Source organism: Dasypus novemcinctus, chromosome 6 (genome assembly GCF_030445035.2).
Source record: "Dasypus novemcinctus isolate mDasNov1 chromosome 6, mDasNov1.1.hap2, whole genome shotgun sequence".
In the NCBI taxonomy this organism is placed as follows: Eukaryota; Metazoa; Chordata; class Mammalia; order Cingulata; family Dasypodidae; genus Dasypus; species Dasypus novemcinctus.
In genome coordinates, this window is record NC_080678.1 from 104729946 (window position 1) to 104754023 (window position 24078).

Below are 24078 nucleotides of genomic sequence, written 5' to 3' on the forward strand. Positions count from 1 at the left end.
TGTTGAGCATAAAACAACTCCCAGCCTTCACTAAAGCTCTGCAGAGTGAGTTGACAGTTGGCTACCCCAGTGATTTATACCTTCCCTAGACATCAGACCCCCTTTAAACAATTCCTTCAGGTGCTGATCACCCCAGCATGCCAAACACATGGGCGCTTGGGGCCCAGGTACGACGGCTTGCTCGGTCGGTAGAGGTGGGGTCTGGCTGCGGACGAGGGGTTGGTCCCACTTGGGACGAGGGGTCGGTCCGGCAGCAGACGAGGGGTCGGTCTCACAGGGGTTGCGCGGTTCGGCTGACGGGGTCGCCCAGCAAAGCCGGCGACAAAGGGGTCGCCCGGAGAAGCAGGCGACGAACTGGGGACAAGGGAGGCCAGGCCCTTGTCGGGAGCTCTCAGGACTGGAGGGCGCATGGCAGAAGAACTACCGCGGACACAAGGTAAACACGCAAGTCCAACTTTATTGAGGGAGAGGCAACAGTTTTATAGGGGCTGGGGAAGGCTGATTGGTCGAAGCCACGCCCTGTTCTGATTGGTTGCCGGAGAAAGGTCAGTGGGCAGTACTGGACGGGGGAGGGGTGGTGGTTAGGGATTGGCCATCGCTGTTGCTGGGGGAAGGGGCAGGGTTTAGGGATTGGTGGCTACTGTTGCTGGGGTGGAGGGCAGACTGGAGTTTCCCACCCACGCCTGGCTGTTGCGGCTGTCGGGGGAAGGGAAGAGGGCAGACTGGATTTTTCCGCCCACGCCTGGCTGTTGCTGCTGTCGGGGGAGGGAAAAGGGCAGACTGGATTTTTCCGCCCTGCACCTGTGCAGGGAGAAAGAAGAAGAAGGGTGCCGCCCCACAGGCATTGTGTGGCGCCATCCGGGAGGAGGGGCGGCCGCGGAAGCATGGCTGCCGAGAAGGGGAGACCCGAGGGCACTCTGCGCCCATGCCGAGCTCCCTTCAGGGGTGGCGGTGAGTCCGACCAGCCACCCTATTATGGGGGCAGCGGCTTGGCCTGCCACGGCCGCTCCCCCGCCAGGCCAGCAAACCACACTTCAGCCCGAGGGGTGACCGCACCCAGGCAACAGAGGCACAAACCCACCTGCCTCTGACTCCCTCCCCACCACTGTCCAGGTTGAAGGCGTCCAGGGATGTGCAGGGCCGGCCTCCCTCGGCATCTTCGAGCCCACGTGCAAACAGCGCATTTCCTGAGCTCAAGAGTCTCTGAATCCAACTCGCAGGCATGGGCCCCCCCAGGGGGGCAGCATTCTCGCTGGCCATTTGCACAGACTTGCTGAGGTCTGGATTGGGGGAGGGAAAAGCAAACAAACACACATGGGGGAGGTCTGCTTCTGCTGTGCGGGGACAGTGACAGCCCACTCACGCCCCGCTCCGCTCCCCCTTCCCTTCCCACTAGCTCATGGGACTCTTCTGATTGGCCCCGAGAATGCCCGTCCTCCTAACTAGCACGTGCCAGTACAGAGATCTCAGGGAGAGAAGGCAGAGGCACATGGCCGTCCTCCCCAGGAGCTGCGGGACTGGACGCGCGGGGCTACCCGAAGCCCTCATGGGAGTGAGGATCCCTCAGCTCCCCGCGGACGCCTGCATGGAAATGAACTGCGGCCACCCCTTCTGCTCCTCGCCTTTACAAAACCATCCTTGCAAACACTTCTCTGGGTGACAAATGAGGTTTCAAACCACTTGGGCTCCTGAGATGAGGCTCTGTCCTCTGGGACATAATCCTTGATAGCTACACGGCTCAGTGGGCCCATTGGTTGCCCTGGCAATGACATTTAAGCTGGGATTCCCATTTTTTCAAATACAAATACCTGCGAGATGTGTCAGGTCTCCCAGCTTGGACACGTTTGCCCTTTGTCCCTCCATGCCTAAAGGTTAACCAATGACCCCGGTGAATTCCTCAACTCAGTACGATAGATGCAGGGGACTCTTGCGATTCACTCTTCACATGATTAACATGAAGGAGAAATTGGGATTTGATTGATAGAACCCTTAAAATAACCAGACTTCACACCAAGCCAAGTTTGTTCTTCTAAAAAGAAAAACGATGATTATGGTTCGACCATCTGCTCCCTGCTGAGACAGAGCAGGAAGGAATGTTTGAGCACAAGGCGCTTAGGTAGCTCCAGTTTTCAGAGTGTGCAAGTGTGTGTGTGAGCATGTGTGTATATATATGAACATGTGTGTGAATGCGTGTGCGTGGTGCACGTGTGAGAATGTATGCACACATGTGTGCACATATATGCATGTGTATATGCATATACTTTTGTGTGTACGTGTACACATGGATGTGTGTGCAGTTGTGTGCATCAAACAACACTGCAGCATCTACACTGCAAGGACTTCTGTGGGCATTAACCCCTCACACAGAAACGTCTCTTCCCTCCAGTGGTGTCCAGTTGGTTGCCAGGGCTTGCCCACTGAAAACTCTAGCCTTTAAAAAGCACTTCTGGAAAGGAGATTTGGCTCAACAGATAGGGCATCCACCTACCACATGGGAGGTGCAGGGTTCAAACCCAGGGCCTCCTGACCTGTGTGATGAGCTGGCCCATGCACAATGCTGATGCGCACAAGGAGTGCCCTGCCATGCATATGTAGGGGAGCCCCATGCACAAGGAGTGCACCCCGTAAGGAGAACCACCCAGCACAAAAAAAGCACAGCCTGCCCAGTTGTGGTGCTTCACACATGGAGAGCTGATGGGGCAAGATGATGCAACAAAATGAAACACAGATTCCGGGTGCCGCTGACACAAACGGACACAGAAGAACACAAAGCAAATGGCCACAGAGAGCAGACAACTGGTGGTGGGGGGGGGGCGGGCGTGGAAGGGGACAGAAATAAATTTTTAAAAAGTATTTAAAAATAAATAGATAAATAAATAAAAAGCACTTCTTGTGAGCTTTCTGCATGCACAAGGTCTTAGGGGATTGTGACTCAGGTAGGGTGGGTAAGCAGCAAGGCACAGAAGCGCAAGTCTGGGCGGTTATCTGCTTTGATTCATTTAATCCTCATGTGACCCCTCCATAGCTAGGGAATAATCTGCCCATTTTACAGATGTGCAAACATGAGGCTAACAGCACGTGAATAGCTCACTCAAGGATCCAAGGCTGGTGTGCTAGTTTGAGGCTTTTTTTGGTCCCCAGAAAATTATGTTCTTAAAGCTCATCCATTCCTGGGGCGTGCACCTATGGTGGGGGGAACTTCTTTTGATTAGGTTGCCTCAGTACAGCATGACCCAGGGTGGGTCTTAATCCTCTTCCTGGAGTCCTTTATGAACAGGATGAAGAGAGAGAAACACGAGGAATTAGCCACAGGAACAGAGAGAGAAAGCCACGAGCGTGAGGAGCTGGAGCAACGAAGCTGGAAGGGAAGGGAGAGCTCAGCAGACGCCACCATGTGCCTGGCCACGTGGCAGAGGAGCCCAGGAGCAGCTGGTCTTTAGGAAGAGAGCATCGCCCGATGGGGCCTTTTTGTAGGTGTTTTCACAGCCTCAGAACTGTCAGCTAATAAATCCCCCAAACAGCTAGTGAGTGGTGATCCAGGAGTCACGCCCAGGCCTGCTGACTCCACAGAGGAGCTGAGGACACGAAGACCATGCCAGTAGCACAATGGGTCAGTTGGAGGCAAGTGCAGGTGGCCTGGGCCCAGAGGGACAGAAGGATGGGACCTGAAGCTCAGACGTGGGGGACAGTGATAGCCGCAGGGCCACTGTGGGGTGCTCTGGGCAGAGATGATGGTGCCGGGGCTCAGCTCGGAGATTTGGCTGGATGGGGTGAGGCTTTGCCTAGAGGTTGGGGGTACAAGAAGAAGGGGCTGTCCCTAGGGGAGGGGCATTCCCTGAGGTCATGGAGGAGGGAGAGGGAGGCTCTGTCCCCAACCAGGAGAGCAATCAGGAGACTGAGGCAGAAGCCCGGGGGTCAGGATGGAGACTGGGGCGGGGGAGGACATGAGTGTGCTGGGGTCCTGCCTTCAACGTCACCTCCTCTGCCCCAAGCAGGGCTCTGTAAGAGCTGAGGGGCGAGGGGTGGGCCAGGGGCTGCTGGTGCTGTCAGGCCTCCGGTGGGCATCAGTTGGGTGGGCAGTCAGAGCAGGCTCAGCTGGCAGGTACGAGAGCGGAGAAACAAGTAAAGGAGAGCTTGAGAATCCCTTCAGGAGTGGAAAGATGGGTCATCAAGGACACCCCAAAGCTGCCACCCAGCTGAAGGGAGTGGGCATTATCTGTTCACAGACCACGGGGGACTTGTGGCTGAGACATGGCACCCCGGAAGCAGCCCCCGAGTGTCTAGCTCAGCCTGGACTGTGAGGACCAAAGTCCAGGTGAGTCCCAGCTTTTCAAGGTGTGGGAGTCACAGGGGCTGAGGGGATGGGAGGCAGAGACCCCGGGCAGCCCCCTGAGCCCACAGCGTGCTGCAGCCACTCGACTCACGGGAGGGGCTTAAGGGACGCCCCCCCAAAAGGACCGAGAAAGACCGACAGGACCTGCTCTGCCCAGGGACAGAACCTGCCTAATTTATTCCAGAAATTACACCCTTGTCAAAGCTCGGTGGTTTTTCTCTCTCCCCAGGAATCCAAACAGAGCTATAAAGTAATATGCTTGTTGAGACAACTCACAGAAGAATGGCTAAGAAACCATTTAGAAAATGTTCAACTACTCAACCATCAGAGATGCAAAATAAAGCCACAGTAGCAAACCGTTTTCACCCATCAAATGAACAAAGATAAACATGGTAATATCTTTTCCAGCAAGGATGCAAGGAAGCAGGCTCGAGGATACTAGGCATGGGAATGGCACTCAGGAAATTAGGGCTCTTGAAAATTTCCATGCTCTTGTACCTGATAATGGCACTTCTGAGCTCGAGCTTAAAGAAACAATATAAGGCATAGAAAAACCTCTTTTCCAAGGAAGTGTATCTCAGTACACTGACAATATTGCAAAACCAAAAGTAAATGAAATATCTAAAAACAAGGAATGGTTAAGCACATGTTGAATTCCCACACAAATCATTCATTCATTCATTCATTCATTCATTCATTCATTCCCATTTGACACACGCCTGCTCCCTGCTGGGCTGTAAAGGCAGCAGGAGGTGGCCCTGTCTTCAAGGGACTCCCGGTCTGCTGTGGACTGAAGTTAGATGTATCGACCCATGCAAACGGCAGGCTACCGCAGGTCTACCCAAACAAGGGAGTGGTTGGCTCCGGCTGGCAAGGGAGTGTAGGACAGTCAATCAGGGAGGGCTTCCAGCGGGAGGCTGCCCTTGAACTTGGTCTTGAGGTGTCGGGCTGCTCTTGGAGGTCTGAGCCTGGAAGAAGGCAGGACCCATGCTGCAGGCAGAGGCACCTCTGAGCACCAAGGCGCAGAACCTGAGATGTCCACGTGGGGTCAGCAGCCTGCAGGCCGGCTGTGGTGCAGACAGAGAGCAGAGAGAGGGGTCAGGGGAAGACGTAAGTCAGGGCTGGGGCCGGACGGCGAGGAGTCTTCCAGAGGCGTGGGCTGGTCTCTGCAGACAACCGAGAGCCACCGACAGACATTCAGCAGGGGAACGACACTACCGGACTGGTCTTTTCCAAGGCCACTCTGAAGACTGGGGCAAGGATGGACTGCAGGGGCCATGCCCACTAGGGAAGACCTGGGGGGGTGGGCTGGGAGGAGAGGGCGCAGGTCCAGACCCTCCCCATTTCCTACAGGGTGGTGGGGGGTCCCATTCGAACAAGGCCATCCTGGTGGAGGGAGGTGGTTGGAGCAGGTTGTGTGGCCACACTGAGCCTGAGGACAGCATGGGGCCACGAGACGGAGGTGACCAGTGCTCGGCTGGATGCGATCATTGAAAGTGGTGCCTACAGAGAGTTTCTAATATGAAGAAATCTTTTAAAACCCAGGAAAAATGGTCTAAAATAGTCCTTTGTGGTGCAAATGTTAGATTCCTGAAGTCTCATGGTGGTAAAATCTGCTGCTTGGGAAAACAGTATATTATGAGCAAAATAGGCTTAGAAGGACTAATTGCCCAAGTGAGCCTGTGAAATCTTTATAAATATTTTACACTCCCTGAAATCAGGCTGTAAAAGCAATATTCATGGTCTTTTACCCACGGCACCTCGGCAGGGGCAGGTAAGTCAGGTATAATTAATTTACATTCATCATCCCCAACTCCCTAGAAACATCTTGGCACTGCCACCCTGTGGTTTCAATGAAATGCTCATGGATTTATCTGGTTCTGTGCAAATAGTCTGCCACCTAAGATCCTTTTTTCATTTTGTTTTCTGAGTTAGGTTCTGCAGCCAAATGCTCAGACCATGGGACCCAGTGGTAGAGCTCCCATGGGAGCTGGCACACCCGAGCAAGATCTCCGTGAGCCGGAACGGAGCCGCTGCTCCTGCTCTCACTGAGCACGGCCCGCAGACACCAACCTTGCAGCATGACACGCACCGTCCCCCTGGATGGAACCCTACATTATGGGAAGGGCAGAGCTGCTCAAATGAGGAAACTGAGGCTCAGAGAGGGGAAATGAGTCTCCCCGAGTGACGCGGCTCCTCAGCACCCCTGCATGAGTCTATTGGATTCTCGCATGCTCACGCGCATCCAAATTACCTGGGTTTCTTTTAAAAGTGCAGGTGTTGGTTCAGTAGGTCTGGCACAGGCCTGAGAATCTGCATTCGAAGCAAGCTCCCAGTGATGCACATTCTGCAGGCCAGGGGAGCCCACAGCGACTATCAAGGGTGTCACCCGATGTGTTATATCATTCTCTTTTGTAACAGAAGAAGCCAAGCTTAGAGATGATGAGCTAAATGTGAGAACGCCGGCACGCAAAGCCTGGCTCCCTGGCCTGAATGTCCACCCTGGCAAGTGAAGAAGGGTTATATTGCAGGGGTGAAGGGAACAGGCAGTGCAATCAGAGAGGCACAGGTTCAAACCTCAGCCAGTGGGCACATTACTGGACTTCTCCGAGCTTCAGTCTGCTCATCCTTTAAGGGCCGGTACCTACCTCACCAGGCTGCTTGATAATTAAATGAGATAATTCATGCAAAGTACTTAGCACAACACCTGGGAAAAGGAGCAATCACAGTAGTAAACTGTTTCAAAGCACTTCCGAAGTGCTTAATAAATATGGACTACTTGCAGGGGTGGCACGATCATGTTTAAAGGACTCATTGCCTTCCTAGTTATACCAGTGATGCACACTCCTTGCAGAAAGTTTGATAAATACTGACCCATACAAAGGAGGGGAAGTGATTATGCCTGCAAGCCCAGCTCACAAAGGCAACACAAAAAACCATTTGTAGGCAGTTCATTTCTGTCTTCTTTGTTTCTTAATTTCTAACCCATTAATATTAACCAAATTGATATCACAAGTCAATGGTACCTGTAAGGTCTAATACAGTGGCCACCTGTGCCCATTTAAATTTTACCATCATTTAATTAAAATGAAATAAAATTTAAAGTTCATTATCTCAATTGCACTAGCCATCTTCAAGTGTACAACAGTCTGAGATATGGGACATCACAGCTAAAGAACATTTCACCACTGCAGAAAGTTTCATCAGATACCGTCCCATGAGTCACCTTTCCTCACTTAACATTATGTCATGTACACTTTCACACGTCATCCTTCTCTGAAAACTGATTTCAATGTCTAAATTATGTATATGTGCTAAGATTTATTTAACTAGTCTTATAGTTTGGGACACTCGGTTTGCTCCCAAATGTCCACTGTTACAAATAATGCTCTATGGAACCTCCATAAGCATGAACTTTTGTGACCTGCAGATAAGTAACAACCCAGGTAAAATGACAGGGCCACAAGGACCTGGACATTTTTAAGGCTTTTGATATCTATTCCTAAGTGCTCTGGAAAGACTGTATCAACTGGCTCTCCCAGTGAGTGTCGTTGTTTATTTTAGCCCTTAGCCACCTGAGGGGGAACAAAACAAGAAAATCACATTTCATTTTAATCATGTTTCTTTCATTGTTAGGGAGATTTAAATCTTTTTAAGAGGTTTCCAGGTCAAGTGTATCTATAAAAATTGTTGTATGAAAAGCACACTTGCCGAAGCCCAGAGGAGCCTGCAGCATTTACTCACGGGCTACAGGCGGGGAGGCTGTCGGGAGCCCATCTGCATGGTAAACCCCTGCTGGGTAGAGCGGAGGTCCAGGAAGTGTTTACAGGTTCCAGCCGTAGCGGTGACATCATGTGCTTCTTCCCAGTGACACTACTCATGATGGACAACTTTTTTCGCTGGGTGACACAAAGATTTCCATGCATTGGCCATCCCTGAGCCCCAGGATCATGACTGTACAGTGTGAGACAAAGTACTAGACCCCTCAGCTCAACAGCAATGTAGGGGACCAAGAGGTTGGCAGCAGCTGGCATCTGCCTATGCCCAGCATTTTTTCTTAAATTAAAGGAAACCCTTCTTGGCACTTTGCCCATCATTCATCAATCAAATATTTGTTTATCGAGCAATGTACTGAGTGGAGTATTAGGAGAAAAGGTATAAAATGAGCCAGGTACACGTTTGGCCCTCTATTCCCCCTTGTAAGGTGTGAGCACAGCCTAGAAGGTATAGTTCCAAAAAGCGGTTAAATATACCTGTTGTTTTCATTACACAAATCCCAAGACGTTGAAGGCAAGACCTCAGCTAACAGTGGTTGACATATTCTACCACGTCTTGCTATTATGTGCCTGGCTCTACTCTACAGGCTTCATGGGAATGCAGTGCTCTGGCCTCAAAGAAAGAGGACGCTTCTATGACTAGCCTTGTCTACAGACCAGGAACAGACCAAGGCCCACAGGACACAGGGCAGCTGGGACTGAGGTTACATCGCTGGGAAACGCTTCTCACATTTCCTTCAAAGCCCACACACCAAGTGAGACTCTTTGTATAGCTCAGTAGGATGAGCTGCAGAGGACTGAGGGTTATCGATATGGAGGCTCAGAGGGAAAAATCCATTATTGTTTGTGATATACCATTCTAATAAGAAAAATGAAATGCCAGGTATTCATGGTGGCGATTGACTCACATCCTCCACCAAAGACATTCACATCTTGAACCATGTCCATGTGGCACGAGCCCATTTGTCAATAGCACCTTTTGAAGATGTTGTTCCTGGTTAGGGTAAAGACAAATTGAACCAGGGTGGGTCTTAATCCACATGACTGGCAGTCTTAGAAAGAAGGAAATTTGGATGCAGCCATGTGAAAGCCAGAAGTCTGAGGAAGCCACAGGAAGAAACCAGGGATGTTGCCATGTGACGGAGGACCGCCAGCACCAGAGAGCCACAGACTGCAGGAGAAGGCATGGCCTCACCTGGTGGCCTTCCTGCCTCAAAACCATGAGATGATCAGTACCTGTGTCAGCCAACCCATGGTGTGCTATTTGTCATAGCAGCTAAGGCCGACTAAGACAAGTAGAGCTATTAGGTACAAATTCGTATGTAACTTCCAAATAAAATCTCTTCAGGTAGTTCAGTAAGAATCTCAAGCTTCCTCCAATGAAGCTGTCTTTATAAAGACAGATTTGGGGCTTAAAATGATCCCCTGCCACTCTTGGTCCACCTTTTTAAAGCTGATCTTCACAGCCACCATTTAAAAAAAAAAACAAAAAAAAACACTGAAACTCTGCTTACATAAGTTAGATGGTAAACAAATGGATGTAGATGACTATTAGTTCCCTTTCCTCTGAAAAACTTTTATTTTCCACTAACCACATTTTAGATAAGTTGATCATTCTTCCAACTTCCTTTCCTTTATTTATTAAATCTTATTTTATTTTTATTTTTAAATAATGACATATTTTCTCAAGCATTCATAAATGCTACTCAATTGACCAGAGTAACTCTTAGTATTCAAATTATAAGTGCCTAAACCCCACTAGTCAATCATTGTAGCCACATTTTTCCAAAGCTGAAGATTTTCTGGAAATCCATAAATTTTGTCAATAAGCATTAATATTCATTCATAGTGCCTTGAAAAGTTTATATTAAGGTCATTCAGATGTCAAAAATGTCTGATAAGTAAACTGTTTTTTGAAGCTAATAACTCTTCTTTAAGAAATCTGAATTATTCAGACACACACAAATCATGTTTCTTTATGTTCAGAAACTCTTGACAAAACTCTCCTTTCGGACAGTAAATGCTCAAAGGTAAGAAACTGCACAGAATGATATTCTGATATTTTTTGACGTGAAGCCGAAAACAGACTTGGCTGCGGTGCTTCAATTTTATTTCTATTTTTCACCATGTGGATAACATCTTTTGATGGGAAATTCATATCTGCAGCCAAACTTTGACACAGAAGAGCTTCTCTGTGAGGAAAATGGCATGTAAGTTGAGGTGGGGATACTTTTACTTTGGATTCCAGCACTTTGTATGGCATGTGGCCTCTTCAGCAACAGTTAATTTCTTGCTAACCATCTCAGAAATACACCTGGCACTTTTTGGACCCACTCCCCTGATGTCATGACACGAAGGTGGAGGCCAGAGGCCACATGAAATTGGCCTTGTCCTACAGTGACCAGCACAGAAAGGGTGTGAGGGATGGAGGAGAACAAGCCTCAACATGTGCAGAACCGGAAGCTGGACTGCAGAACTTTTTCAGTCACTGCAAATGAATACTCTTAATTCTGTTCTCAAAAACAGAACCCCATCAAAATGGAACTTCTGTCCTGTCAGGAATATATCCCATATATTTTCAACACCCCACACAAGACTTTTCTTCTTTGGATGGGATTCACTGAAATTGAGTTTATTAGAGTTTCCTGTTTGTAGCACAGAGCCCTGCTGCAAATCCATCTCTGTACGAATGTGCATGTTTTATCCATCCTAACTATCAATAATAAAAAGGGATTCCAACAAGCCAAGCTAGAAGAATCACTATGTTATTTTTATTATCCCTAGTGAAAATATTGTTTAAAAAATGTTATCCTATGACAGGTAATCAAAGAGAATGTCATCAAAAATTGGAAAGAAAAAAATTATTCCCGGGTTTTGGGGAGTAATTAAGATATTATTTTCTGGCTTTTATGATATTTGCTTTTAAGAAGTTGTGTTATAGACCAGCGATATTGACCAGACTCAGACTTTGAATAAAAGTTCCAATTGAGAGCTTTATTAGCTGTACGGCGACTGCCTCGTCCTCCGCAAAGGAGAGAGCAGCCCCAAGTTTCAGGGAAGAGGTGTTTTCATAGCCTTTTAGGAGGGGGAGGGGGTTTACTAGTAAGTGAGCGAGCAAGCAGGCACAGAAGCGGAACACTGCGGTTAGCTGAAGGTAGCGTATCTATTTTTTTTCCTTTAAGAAAAGCCCCTTCTTGTGAGCAGCCCCATGTTATTTATTGACACTCTCCTTGGAGGCTGCCTTAAGTTATTTATTGACACTCTCCTTGGAGGCCGCTCTAAGTTATTTACACTCTTTTTAGGTGCAGCCCTAAGTTGTTTACACTCTTTTTTATGAGCAGTCCTAAGTGATTTATTTATCTGAAGGCACTTGCAATTCCTATTTCCTAATGTAGTCCTATTCCTATTTTCCCAATGTGGCCTTACCCTTACAGTTGTATGTTGTTGTGATTTTATTTTCTCATTCTAAGTAAATATTCACTTGCGCACCATGTTTTATGTTTGTAACTTTGTATATTTTTTCTTAAAAAGGGACCACAAAGCCTGTACCTGCCCCCACCTTCTGCTTTTCACTTCAGAGGTTTTAATTCCTCCTAATGACTAAGAACAATGACCACCAGGGGCTAAAATTCTATGTTGAAAATGGTTTTGATTGAATAACCTTGTCATCTGACCTGCTGCTAGTGTGGCTCCGGGTTGAATTCTTTGAACCTGGCAGCTTCCTCTATTCCCTTTGGAATTTGGCTGCAGGCTGCTCAGACCAGCCTCTGTAATTATTGGAAACATTCTGGCTTTTGTTATAAACTATTAAACTGAATACCGGCTTCCTGAGCTCATTATCAGATTTCTCAGCATTCCCCGTTCTCTGTTTATAGAAGCTTCTGGAATTCATGTCACATTCCATGTAAGATGTGTGTTTGCGGCAAGGGGCAGAGTCATTAATTCATATGATGATGTTCCCATAAAAATAAGGGGAGCAGATATGGCTCAAGCCGTTGAGCACCTGCTTCCCACACAGGAGGTCCTGGGTTCTGTTCCTGGTGCCTCCTAAAAACAAACAAGCAAACAGATGAAAATACCAACTCAGGGGAGCTGATGTGGCTCGGTGGTTGAGCACCAGCTTCCCCCATACGAGGTCTCAGATTCAATCCCCAGCCCCTGGTACCTCGAAAATAAGAAAAAGAAGAAGATCATGCCAAGGAAGAAAATGGCCTTCAGGGCACAGAAATCCTACCTGGTGACAAGGTAGTTTTAAGCCATCTTTGTTTTGTGAATCTGATGACTGCCCAGCTATAATTAAGAAACTGTCCCTGATAGTGGGGAAAACAATTTAAATATAAAATACTTACATAAGGGAACTGTAGAACTTTATGACTTTGCAAAATACCAGTTTTTCAAAATTACTTTCTTAGGTTATTGCATTTCTAAGAATATATTAAAATAAATGAGATTGGAAATTTTGAACAATTAAATATGCTGTCAATAAAACAGAACAATGAAATAGTATTGAATCAATTCAGTAATTAAAATTCTTCAAATATTCTTTTAATTGAATTAAAATAATTCCAATAAATAAAACTCCAAAAAAAATAACAAAATATAAATATCGTTTATATTTCAAGATGGTTAAAGTATAAGAAAAAATAAGTTCCCTGATAATATAAAGGCCACTTGAATGTTCTGACTTAATGAAATTATATTAAATTATTATGTATTTTAGATATAAACATTTTTTTCCTAAAGGCAAAAAAACATTTATTCTGAAACTACTTACTATTCCCTTCCTGGGTATGGGAAAGGAAAATTTAAAAGGAAAATGTTTCAAAACCACGAGACTCCACTCCATGTAGACAAGTGTGACCGTTATTTCCATGGGTCAGCTTGGCTAGGGGATGGTGTCTAGTTGTTGTGTCAAGCACGCACTGGCCTGATGGGTACTGTGAGGGCATTTATCAGATGAATTTGCATCTATAATGAGTTGATTGCATCTACAAGGGACTGCATCTACCATCAACAAAGGAGATTGCCTTCAGCAATGTGGGGACTCTCTTCATCCAGCCAGTTGGAGGTCTTAAAAGCTAGGGATGAGGATTTCAGAAATCAGAAAGAGGAACGTCAGCCTCTACTTCAGTCAGCCAGCTTCCCCTGGGGAGTTCAACTTCACCTTGGTCAGAGTTTCCTGTGTGCGGCCACCCTACAGAGCTGAGCCAATGCCTATAATACATCCCTTTATATATATCTGCTCAATTCTGCTTCTCTGGAGAACCTCATAAAAGCACCCTCTCCTCTCCCATCTCCCTCATTCTCCCATGCTCTGAACACTGATGTATTCCCCAGATTGAGAAAACTTTACCCAGAGGGAAAGAGTATCCCCTTAGGTGGGTGTGGGTGGGAGGGTGGGAGAATTAGAGAAGAAACAGCCTCCTGGGAACCTCTCCAACCCCCCTGCTGGACTTCTGAACCTCCCACCGGGCATCAGAATGTCGGTTCAGGGACAGGCTATCTGCACGCCGTGCGTCTGGTCAGGGAAAGCTCACGTTCCCATTCTGCCTTGAAGGGGCAAGGGCTCAAAGGCAAGCGAGAAGCTTGCGTCCTTATCACCCGAGCCGCCCTCACGTGGGTGGAAGCCATCCCAATCTCACCACTGAAACTGCAAGGTTGCGATTCTGCTGGCATTTCTCACTTGGTAGACGATGATCCGCTTGGCACAGATCCCCAAGGCCATCTCCCGTCCCGGCCGCATCTTCTCTGGGAAAACTTGATGGACCAGCATGCCGTAGTCTGGTGCTGCTGAGCGAACTGCAGCAAGACAAGGCCAAGATTTGGCAGAGGCAGGCACACAGGTTTAAAACGATGGGTTTCAAACTACTCCAAGAAAACACGTGCTTAGGTGTTCTGGGAGAAAACAGCAAGAAAAACAAAACAAGAGTAGGTTTGCCAGATAGGTTTAGGAAACTCTGAGCTAAACAAATTTTCTTGCTACAGAATCTCTCCATGCATCTGACAGGGAATGTGCAGGGTGAATCTCCAAGTGCATTTTCCTATTTCCTACATTTTTAACCCAAGGAGTCTCTTTTTTCAAGAGTGTCTACTAAGGGCACCAGGCAAATGGTTATTATGGAAATGGTACAATAGAAAAACAGTATTCTGAGCAAGGTTTTAGAATTCAGACTCTTCTCAGCCATGGCAAGGTAATGGAGTCCTTTTTCCCACTTGTGTCAACTTAAGTCCACAGCAGTATTTTCTGCTTCCCCCCCCCACACACAAACACATTACAGATGGAGAAACTGAGGCACAGGCCTAGAAAGTGATGTCCCAGATCATGAGCATGGCTGTTAGAGCAAGATGAGCCATAAGCACTCTGCAGAGAAAGTGACCAGTCCCCTTTGCCCCAAGATCTGTCCTCAATTTACCAAGTTAGAAGACTCTATTTTGTCAGGGTCTCCAGGGTCGTTCGGTGCTGGGGACTGCATCAGACCAACCGAATTCTTAAAAGAGATAAGAGTATAAACCTGATGCAAATGGCTTTTGTTTGAATGGTAGCCGAGGCTCTAGTGGGGGCTCCCCCATCTTCATATCCACCTGGAAGGCAAAATGGGGTTCTTATGGCTAAGAGACTTAAAATGGAGTCTGATCAGATATCATAAACCGCCAAGGTCTGCAAAACTATGAGCAGTGATGTTTCTGAGAACAACTGGACACCGGGAACCAACCGCACGGTGAAGAAATCAGTAACTGTGGACCTTAAAGGACATTCAGAAAGCCCCCAAACATCCACCGATCCTAATTCTTTACAAACAGCTTACATAATCTTCTTTTTCTTGAAAACTCCTTTCTTGAAAACCCCAAGGTGGGACACAGCTTGGGGTGCTCCCTGAATCTGTGCTCCCTGAATTGCAATTCTAAGACCCCCAATAAACTCTTTTGTTGCCTTGCAGCTCGGTCTGTAATTTCTCGGCCAACAGGTGACTGAGGACGGCCCCCTGCAAGGGTTATTTCATATAAGTGGAGTCATACAATATTGTCCTTTTCTGTCTGACATTTCACCCAACATAATGTCTTCAAGTTTCATCCATGTTGCAGCATATATCAGAATTGCATTCATTTTTATGGCTGAATAATATTCCATTGTGTGTACAAATTTTTTTACCCATTCATCTGCTGAAGGACACTTGGGTTGCTTCTACTTTTTGGCTATTGTGAATAATGCTGCTATGAATATTGGTGCTCACATGTCTATTTGAGTCCTTGCTTTCAATTCTTTAGGGTCTATATTTAAGAGAGGAATTGTCAGTTCATATAGTAATTCTAGGTGTAATCTTTAAAAGAACCACCAAACTGCTAAATTGTTTTCCACAGCATTTCGTATGACCACCAGCAATGCACAAGAGATCCAGTTCCTCCATATCCTCATCAACCCTTACTACTGCCCATCTCTCTGATTAGTCATTCTTGTAGAGGTGCAGCAGTATCTCATTGTGGTTTTGATCTGCATTTCCCTCATAACTAATGACGGTGAGCATCTTTTTATGTGCTTATTAATCATGTGTATATCTTCTTTGGAGAAATGCCTATTCCTTTGCCCATTTTTTATTGGGCTGTTTTTTTTGTTGTTGTTGAGTTATAAGAGTTCTTTATATATTCTGGATATTAAATCTTTATTAGTCACATGATTCATAAATATTTTGTCCCATTCTGTGGGTAGGCTTTTCATTCTCTTGATCTTGTCTTTTGATGTACGAAAGTTTTAAATTTTAACAGAATCCAATTTCGCTTTTTTCCTTTTGTTGCTCATGTTTTCAGTAATGTATTTAAGAAACCACTGCCTAATCCAAGGTCTTGAAGATTTGCTACTATGTTTTCTTCTGAGAGTTTTATAGTTTTAGCTCTTAAAATTAGGTCTTTGATCCCCTCTGAGTTAACTTTCCTATTTGGTGTAAGGTAAGGGCTCTGCTTCATTCTCTTGCATGTAGATATTCAGTTTTCTCTATACCATTTGTTGAAGTCATTACACTTTTTAATGGTTTAGTATTAATTTATTTTTTAATTATAAAGAAGTATGACATTTTTCAGTATTCAGAGTCCCAAAATCCTTAAGCTTGCTAAGCATTTTGTATGTGGTATTTAATCTTCATGACAATCCTAAGAGATAGGGGAGCTATCTCTTTTCAGATGAGAAAATAAGGGACAGAAGGGTTAAGTACCCACAAAAGGTCACACAGCTTTTAAGTGGTGGACTGGAAATGTGTGTCCCTTTGTGCCTGAGTCTTCTCTTTTAACTACTGAAACGCAGGATATCCAGAACATTTGGAGAGATAGGCAAACATAAGTAATGTCACCAAGGACATGCTCAATCTGAGAAAGCAAAATAGCATTGTCTGTGCCTGCACACCCTCTCGATTAAGGAATTTTCTGAGACGTCACTTCTTGTCCATCATGTGCTGCTATTGCTGGTGTACTTCTCAGAGACGCTGCATCTCCCCGTACTTCAGGGCATCTCACTACCATGCCCACTTCTCCCTACAGCTGGCAGCCAAGTTGGCACTGGAACCAGGCTCTCCTGGCTCCCAGCCTATATAGAACCTTGTACTGGAAACCATAGGGAACAAAATGGACTATTTCCAGATTGTCATCAAGAGTCACAAGAAGTCCTACCTTTTGACCCTATAATTCCACCTGGAGAATCTCCCCTAAGAAACTAGACTGAAAAATCTCAGCACCACCGTTCATAGGCTGTTCAACACAGGGTTGTTGACCACAGCTGAGGCTTTTGGGAGTCGGGGGGAGACTGGCTCTTGAGGGGAGAGTGATTTCCTCAAGCCTCTCCTGCCTTAAAAAGGCTTACCAGGTGACCCTTACAGAGGAGCTTACAGAGCATGGAGGGTCACCCGGGGAAGGCACAGTTGTGATGCTAAGTATAGCACAGGGCTGGGGGAAGCAGGCTCCAACCAGTGTGATGCCAGTAGTGTAAAAACAAAACTCACCAACGGAAAAAATGTTTGTAACATTCCACAACCCCTGATTCTGTAGACAAAGGGTTCTGCGGTTGAAAAAGCCTGGAAAACACTGAGTTAACCTTCAACAGAGTATTCTGGGGTTTTGATATGCTAATGTCGTTGACAATCTTGGAGTTGGGATTATGTCACCCAAACTGGACTTCTGCCAAATCTACTTCTGGTGTGAAATAATGAACTAGCAGAGTCAATCGTCAGTGAACCCAGGGCCACAACAGGCGTCTGTTTCAAGAAAATGCCATCCGAGAACGGCTTCTTTTTCTCTTTAATGAGAAAACAGAGCCGTGAGGAGATACACTTGAATAACCCAGTGACTGTTCATGGAGTAACGGGGTCCTGGGAGGAGCCAGCGTCCTCACAGTACTGGCAGCCGGGGGAGGAGAGGAGACCATTCAGAAATGATGCCAGTGCAAGGTGCCTTTGCAAGGCCCCCACACAATTTAGAAAGGCCCGTAGCCTTGGACCCAGAAAGTCCACTCGTGGGATTCGGTGCCTAAGGAATGAAGCAGGCAAGCACTGGCTAAAGATTTAGGTACCAAACACCAACTAGCAAAGCTTTTGGAAAAAGACCTTGACCAAAAGGAGGAACTATTAACTACAAATGAGTTTTTATGGCTGAGAGGTTTCAAAATGAGTCCGGAGGTCACTCCAGAGGTTACACTTTTGCACGTCTCAGCAGGATCTCTTTGACAGCCACAGTGAACAGTGCCTCAAACGGCACAGATTCTGAGGGCTCTAGAGATGCAGACACTAGAGGCAGGGCAGACAAGCCTCATGGAAGCAGAGTGGGCATCACCACCCCAAATCCTCAAGACTGAGGAACAAACAAACAGGGGGAATGCAGCTATGGACTAAAATAGACTTACTATTACTCTAGTAGTGGAAGACCTTAGAACATTCATGTGAAGTCAGTGGCCACCTGAGGTTCTGAGGGGAGGGAGAGGGAAGAACAGGGGTAATGTGGGCATTTGGGGGACATTGGAATTGTCCTGCATTATATTGCAATGGCAGTTACAGGCCATTATACATTTCATCAAAACCTATAAAATTGTGCAAAATGTAAAGCATAAACCATATTATAAGCGATAGACCATGGTTAGTAGCAGTGCTTCAATATGTGGTCATCAATTGTAACAAAGGTACCACACTAATGAAGGAAAGGATGGGAGGGGGAGGGGTTGTAGTATATGGAAATTCCGTATTTTTTTTTTAATTTCTCTCCTCTTCCCCCCCCCAGCCCCCCATTGTCTGTTCTCTGTGTCTATTCATTGCATGCTCTTCTTTGTCCACTTCTGTTGTTGTCAGCGGCATGGGAATCTGTTTCTTTTTGTTGCATCATCTTGCTGTGTCAGCTTGTGTGCAGGGCCATTCCTGGGCAGGCTGCACTTTCTTTCGCACTGGGTAGCTCTCCTTATGGGGTGCACTCCTTGTGCGTGGGGCTCCCCTACGCAGGGGGCACCCCTGAGTGGCACTGCACTCCTTGCGCACGTCAGCACAGTGCATGGGTCAGCTGCACATGGGTCAAAGAGGCCCGGGGTTTGAACCGCAGACCTCCCATGTGGTAGACGGATGCCCTACCCATTGGGCCAAGTCTCCTTCCCTCCTTATATTTTTGATGTAACATTTATGTAATCTAAAGCTTCTTTTAAAAAAAAATTTTTTTTTAAAGATTTAGATAGAAAACTGTTAATCTCGGTATTGTCTAAGTCTATCCCAGACTGGAAATAATTTTGTATGTCAAATAATAGAGCCTTGAAGGGAAAAATTAGAGGACACTGTGTGCTGATTTGAAATAAGTTTTCAAAAATATTCATGATGTGCGAATATAAGAATATGCAAAAATGTGAACATAAAATAAGCCCAATTTAAATACACTTGCATATTCACATGGGATTGCACAGGACACGGCAAGCAGGACTAATATACTGGAAGGCAGTTGTGCTGTCTTCAGGTGGAGGGATTATCTTGCTGTATTTCCTTTTCTAACCAAGGAGAAGAAGAGGACTCTGTTGAGCCCACATGCCCCCAAGCGAGAAGGATGGCAGTGGGCTCTGGGGTGCGGATGGCAGAGCTCCCCTCATTTGTCTCTCTGTGCACCTTGGGCAGAAAGAGCAGGCCTCACTCCAAGCAGCCTACACAGGGGAATAAAGACCGCCTGCAAATTAAGTCAGATCCACTCAGTATCTCCCACGAGAGACTGAAACAAATAAGACAGGTTTCCTGCATCTTTGCTGATGAGATGGTGGCTTCCCTTCTATGCATTTTCCATCATTTGGATGGGGAGGGGGGGATGCACACAGTGAGCCGGTGACACAAAGCCAGGGTCTGGGGGCAGCAGCCGCCCTGCAGTGGCCTCCCAGAGGGCTGATGGGCTCAGATGGTTCTGGAAGGCCGCTTGTCAAGGGAACGCTGAGCCCTCTTGGGAGAGCACACCGAGGCGGGAGCAGGCAGCTGTGTCTGTCGGTGTTCTTAAATGACGTGATGGCCGGCTGGCCCCTGCTAGGAGCTGCCCACGGGTCTGCTACGTCGCGCAGTGTTTCTACCGCCATACACCGAGAAATGCGTACACCCTGCAGCTCCCTTTGAAGCCAATCCCAGCCAGTTCCCAGCTGTGGGGAATACAGAGTTCCCTCCCGGTCGCTGCCCAGCTCTGCCTCCACTGCCCCTCTCCCCCACTCCCCCAGCCCTGCACGCAGTACTAACCAGTGTGATTGTTGCTATCATTAGGGCATTTATTATGTACCATTGCATGCTTCTGGTACACTTCTGTCCTCTCTGGGGCACTTGGGACTCTTTTTAGTCCCTGCTCCCACCACCCCGGCCCAGTGGCAGTGAGATGTGCAGTAAGCAAAGCCACATGCGTGGGGCAGGAGGGCCACTGCCCTTCCCAGGACAGTGGGCAGAGAGGGGCCCAGAGCCACCGTGGGGTCCCAGACCCCATGGGTGTGCTGTGCTGAAGCCACAGACTTGGAGTTCCCAGCCCAGTTCTGTGCCGTAGCTGCCCTGTGCGTCATCTCTGAGAAATGTGGCCTCCCCACCACAGGAAAATGGCTGGGGCCACTTCTCTCAGGCGAAGAAAGGCCCTCTGGCATCCACTCCCATCCCCCAAACCCCGCCCATCTCCTGGGGTCATCTCCCCTGCCACCTGCTTCCAGAAGCTTCCCCCTGAATCCCAGGGGGACGGAGCAACCTCGCTCGTCCCTCTTTGTGGGTCCGAACCCCCCAGAGAAGGCGCTGGGTCGGGGCAGCCGCACTGCACCCCCTCAACAGACCGAAGGGCGCCCATGGCCTTACCCGCAGGAACTCCAGCTCAGCCTCTGCCCTGCCGAGCGCTGCAGTGACACGGCGCATTTCTTTTTTTTTTTTTAAGATTTATTTATTATTATTTATTTCTCTCCCCTTCCCCCTCCCCACCCTGGTTATCTGTTCTCTGTGTCTATTTGCTGTGTCTTCTTTGTCCGCTTCTGTTGTTGTCAGTGGCACAAGAATCTGTGTTTCTTTTGTTGCGTCATCTTGCTGTGTCAGCTCTCTGTGTGTGTGGTGCCATTCCTGGGCAGGCTGTACTTTCTTTCGCACTGGGCGGCTCTCCTTACGGGGTGCACTCCTTGTGCGTGGGGCTTCCTTATGCGGCGGACACCCCTTCATGGCAGGCACTCCTTGCGCACATCAGCACTGCACGTGGGCCAGCTCCACACGGGTCAAGGAGGCCTGGGGTTTGAACCGCGGACCTCCCATGTGGTAGGTGGATGACCTAACCACTGGGTCAAGTCCGCCGCCAACGGCGCATTTCTGAGACATCCACTCACCCCTGGAGCGCCATCGTCCCCCGGATCAGGCTGGCGGGAGGTAACCTTCCACTCGGAAGGACGCCTTCCTCTCTGCCTGCTGCACATGAGATGCAGAGAGAGGGCAGGACCAGAGCAGAAGGTGGGGGCCCCACCAGGGCCACAGGAGGGAGGTCCCTTGTGGGGGAGACCCACCCGGGGGGCCTCTTCTAGCACACGACAGGAAGGAGACCCCCTCCAGCCCTCGGGTCTATGGGGGGTCCTCAGAACATGTGAGCCTCCGGGATCCTCACCTACCCACGAGAAAGGCACTGCTTTACGGCCAATGCCGGGATGGACAAGTGCAGATATGGGAAGTCGCTCCACAAGCTGATGGAGGTGACTGCGGCAAGTGACGGAAACGAAGCCTGCCCACCCGAGCCCTCCCACGTTCCCTGCTGCCGGCCACACTGCCTCCCAAGTGGCACAGGAGTAACCCAGGCCCGAAGCTTTCTTTTCTCTTTGCACACACACCCCTGTCCTTGGCTCCTCTTTGGGGCCTTCGCCACAGTCCCATCTGTCCACGAGAAGGTGTCCCACAGCTGCCCCTGGAAGACAGAGTGCTGGGCCCCTGCCCCCACGGCCTTCACCCCCAAGCCTGCCCTCTAGGGAACCCGAGGCTGAGCGCCCTAGCAGTGGCCGGAGGGGCAGCTTCCCGGGGATCCCCAACTTTCCTGCCCACGCTCCGAGGATCAAGGCGCTGAGGGAAAAGCCGCCCCCCAAGGCACCTGCAGCTGAGGGGAGCTCTGAGCTGGCCGCTCCGGAGTTCACCTGCCCTTGTGTCCTAAATCAGCCAACCGTGGCCTCAGGCCGCCTCCCAGCCTGGCCTTGCCAGGACAGTTCCCAGGGGCTGAGGGCGACCTCCCACAGGAGAGGCTGCTGCGAGCCTTCTCAGGAAGGGGTGAGCCAGGAGAGGAGATCGGGGACACAGCCCGTGTACCCTACATCCGCAGGCTCCTGGCGTGGCCCCCGGCGCCTGCGGCCTGAGAATCCCCAGCTGGACGGCCTTGTGGGGTCTGAGCTCAGCTCAGAGGGAAAGAAATTGCCCTGCCTTCAGGCCCCTTGACCTGGCATCTCACTGCCAGCCATATGTCCTTGAGAAGAATTCCACGTGGAACTGGAAAAGCTCCGGGCATAGAATATTTATTTCTATGTCACATACCCAAGAGAGATGTCGGGCAACTCCAATGGCATAACAACCAGTGTCACTTCCAGGGTGCTTAGCGGGGCCAACACCCAACAGTAAGGGAACGGAGAGCGGGCAAAGCCCACCCACCCGCGTAGGATGTCGCACAGCCTCTCCCGGCGGTCACTAGGAAGGCCTCGGGGACACAGAGCACGCTGCGTGAGAAAGCAGGATGCAAAGCGAAGGTGGCGGTGCTGACTACTGGCCACACGTGCCCGCACGTGGCCGGCGGCCGGGTGAGTATGCAGAGAGAGCCAAGTTGCTCTGCCGGGAGGATGTGATTAAAGAGATTTATTTTTATACTAAATTGTCTCTGTTTCCCTCTTTAAAATGCAAATGTAATCATGACACTCACTGCTTAGAATTCTTTGGAGGCTCCCCATCTCTCACTACATTAGCTTTCAAATTGCTTTCCTTTCCAGGCATCAGAACCGCTTATGAAACCAGCTGGAAGCCCCCCGGGAGGGTGTACTAGACCCGGAACTGAGGGGAGGCGCGCCCAGCCTCAGAAGTCCCCTCAGCCCTGGTCCCCGCGGCCCCCTCAGCCCTGGCCCCTGTGGCCCCCACTGTCCCCTCACCCCTGGCCCCCACGGCCCCCTCATCCCTGGCCCCCGTGGCCCCCGTGGCCCCCTCAGCCCTGGCCCCCATGGCCCCCTCAGCCCTGGCCCCCATGGCCCCCTCAGCCCTGGCCCCCACGGCCCCCTCAGCCCTGGCCCCTGCAGCCCCTCAGCCCTGGCTCCCACGGCCCCCTCAGCCCTGGCCCCTGCAGCCCCCTCAGCCCTGGCCCCCACGGCCCCCATGGCCCCCTCAGCCCTGGCCCCCACAGCCCCCGTGGCCCCCTCAGCCCTGGCCCCCACGGCCCCCATGTCTCCCTCAGCCCTGGCCCCCACGGCCCCCTCCTCCCTGGCCCCCATGGCCCCCATGGCCCCCTCAGCCCTGGCCCCTGCAGCCCCCTCAGCCCTGGCCCCTGCAGCCCCCTCAGCCCTGGCTCCCACGGCCCCCTTAGCCCTGGCCCCCACGGCCCCCGTTGCCCCCTCATCCCTGGCCCCCATGGCCCCCTCAGCCCTGGCCCCCGCGGCCCCCTCAGACCTGGCCCCCGCGGCCCCCTCAGCCCTGGCCCCCACGGCCCCTGCGGCCACCTTAGCCCTGGCCCCTGCGGCCCCTGCTGCTCCTGAGCTGCCAGCCACCAGCCTCCTGTGCCCTGAGCAGCTCAGGGGAGGGGCCGCCTCGGGAGCACCCTGGAGGCCCTCTGTAGCACCCAGCAGAGCTGCCACCCCTGGCCAGGCCTGGAGCTGGTCAGGAGACCGGGACGTGACCCCAGACTTCCCAGCTCCCTTGACCTCACAGAACGTCAAATTTCTCGGCTGCCGTGGAAATAGCAGCAACTGCGCGGGGCTGGTGTAGAGATGAGAAGAGGCCAAGTGCGCAGCAGGCGTCTACCAGTCAGGACTGCGAGGATGACGACCCCACGAGGGGGTCTGCAGCGAGACCACGGGGCCAGCAGGGCGTGTCTCGGGGAGGCCCTGGCTTCCAGGCAGGGGAGAGGTAGAGGCCTGGCAGGATCTGGGCGCGGCGCAGGAGGTAGAAGCGAGGATGGACGGGGCTGAGCGCAGAGGCAGGGGGTGGTCAGCAGGGAACCGGCGGCCCTGGGGGCATCGGCCCTCGGGAAGGAACACGGCCTGTGTCCAGGGCCAGCTCTGCCTCCCCAGCCGTCTCCACAGCCTCGGCCCGCGGTGTCCCCAGACTCAGCACTGGAGCCAGGGCCCCGGGTCTGTCACCACGTGTGGGAATCCACAGGCAGGGGCTTAGCTGCTGGGCCATTTTCTAATAGAGCAGCCCTGTTCCCCAGCACTGCTGCTGGGTGCAGGCGCCGGGGTGTGGGCAGCCAGCAGCCCAAGCCACGCTTTGGAGTGTGTGTGGGGGCTCACACCCTGAGCCAGTGCTT

The 24078-nt window shown here is 50.0% G+C and overlaps 1 protein-coding gene across 1 annotated transcript in view; it reads right to left on the reverse strand.

The window, feature by feature from the left end:
• LOC131278910 (FERM and PDZ domain-containing protein 2-like) overlaps positions 1–1260 on the reverse strand; it is a 38260-nt gene extending 37000 nt beyond the window's left edge. Inside the window, 1 exon segment of the mRNA XM_058299550.1 lies at positions 1104–1260. Within this exon segment, the coding sequence (XP_058155533.1) occupies positions 1104–1260 (157 nt within the window).
• Between the last annotated feature and the right edge of the window lie 22818 nt (positions 1261–24078).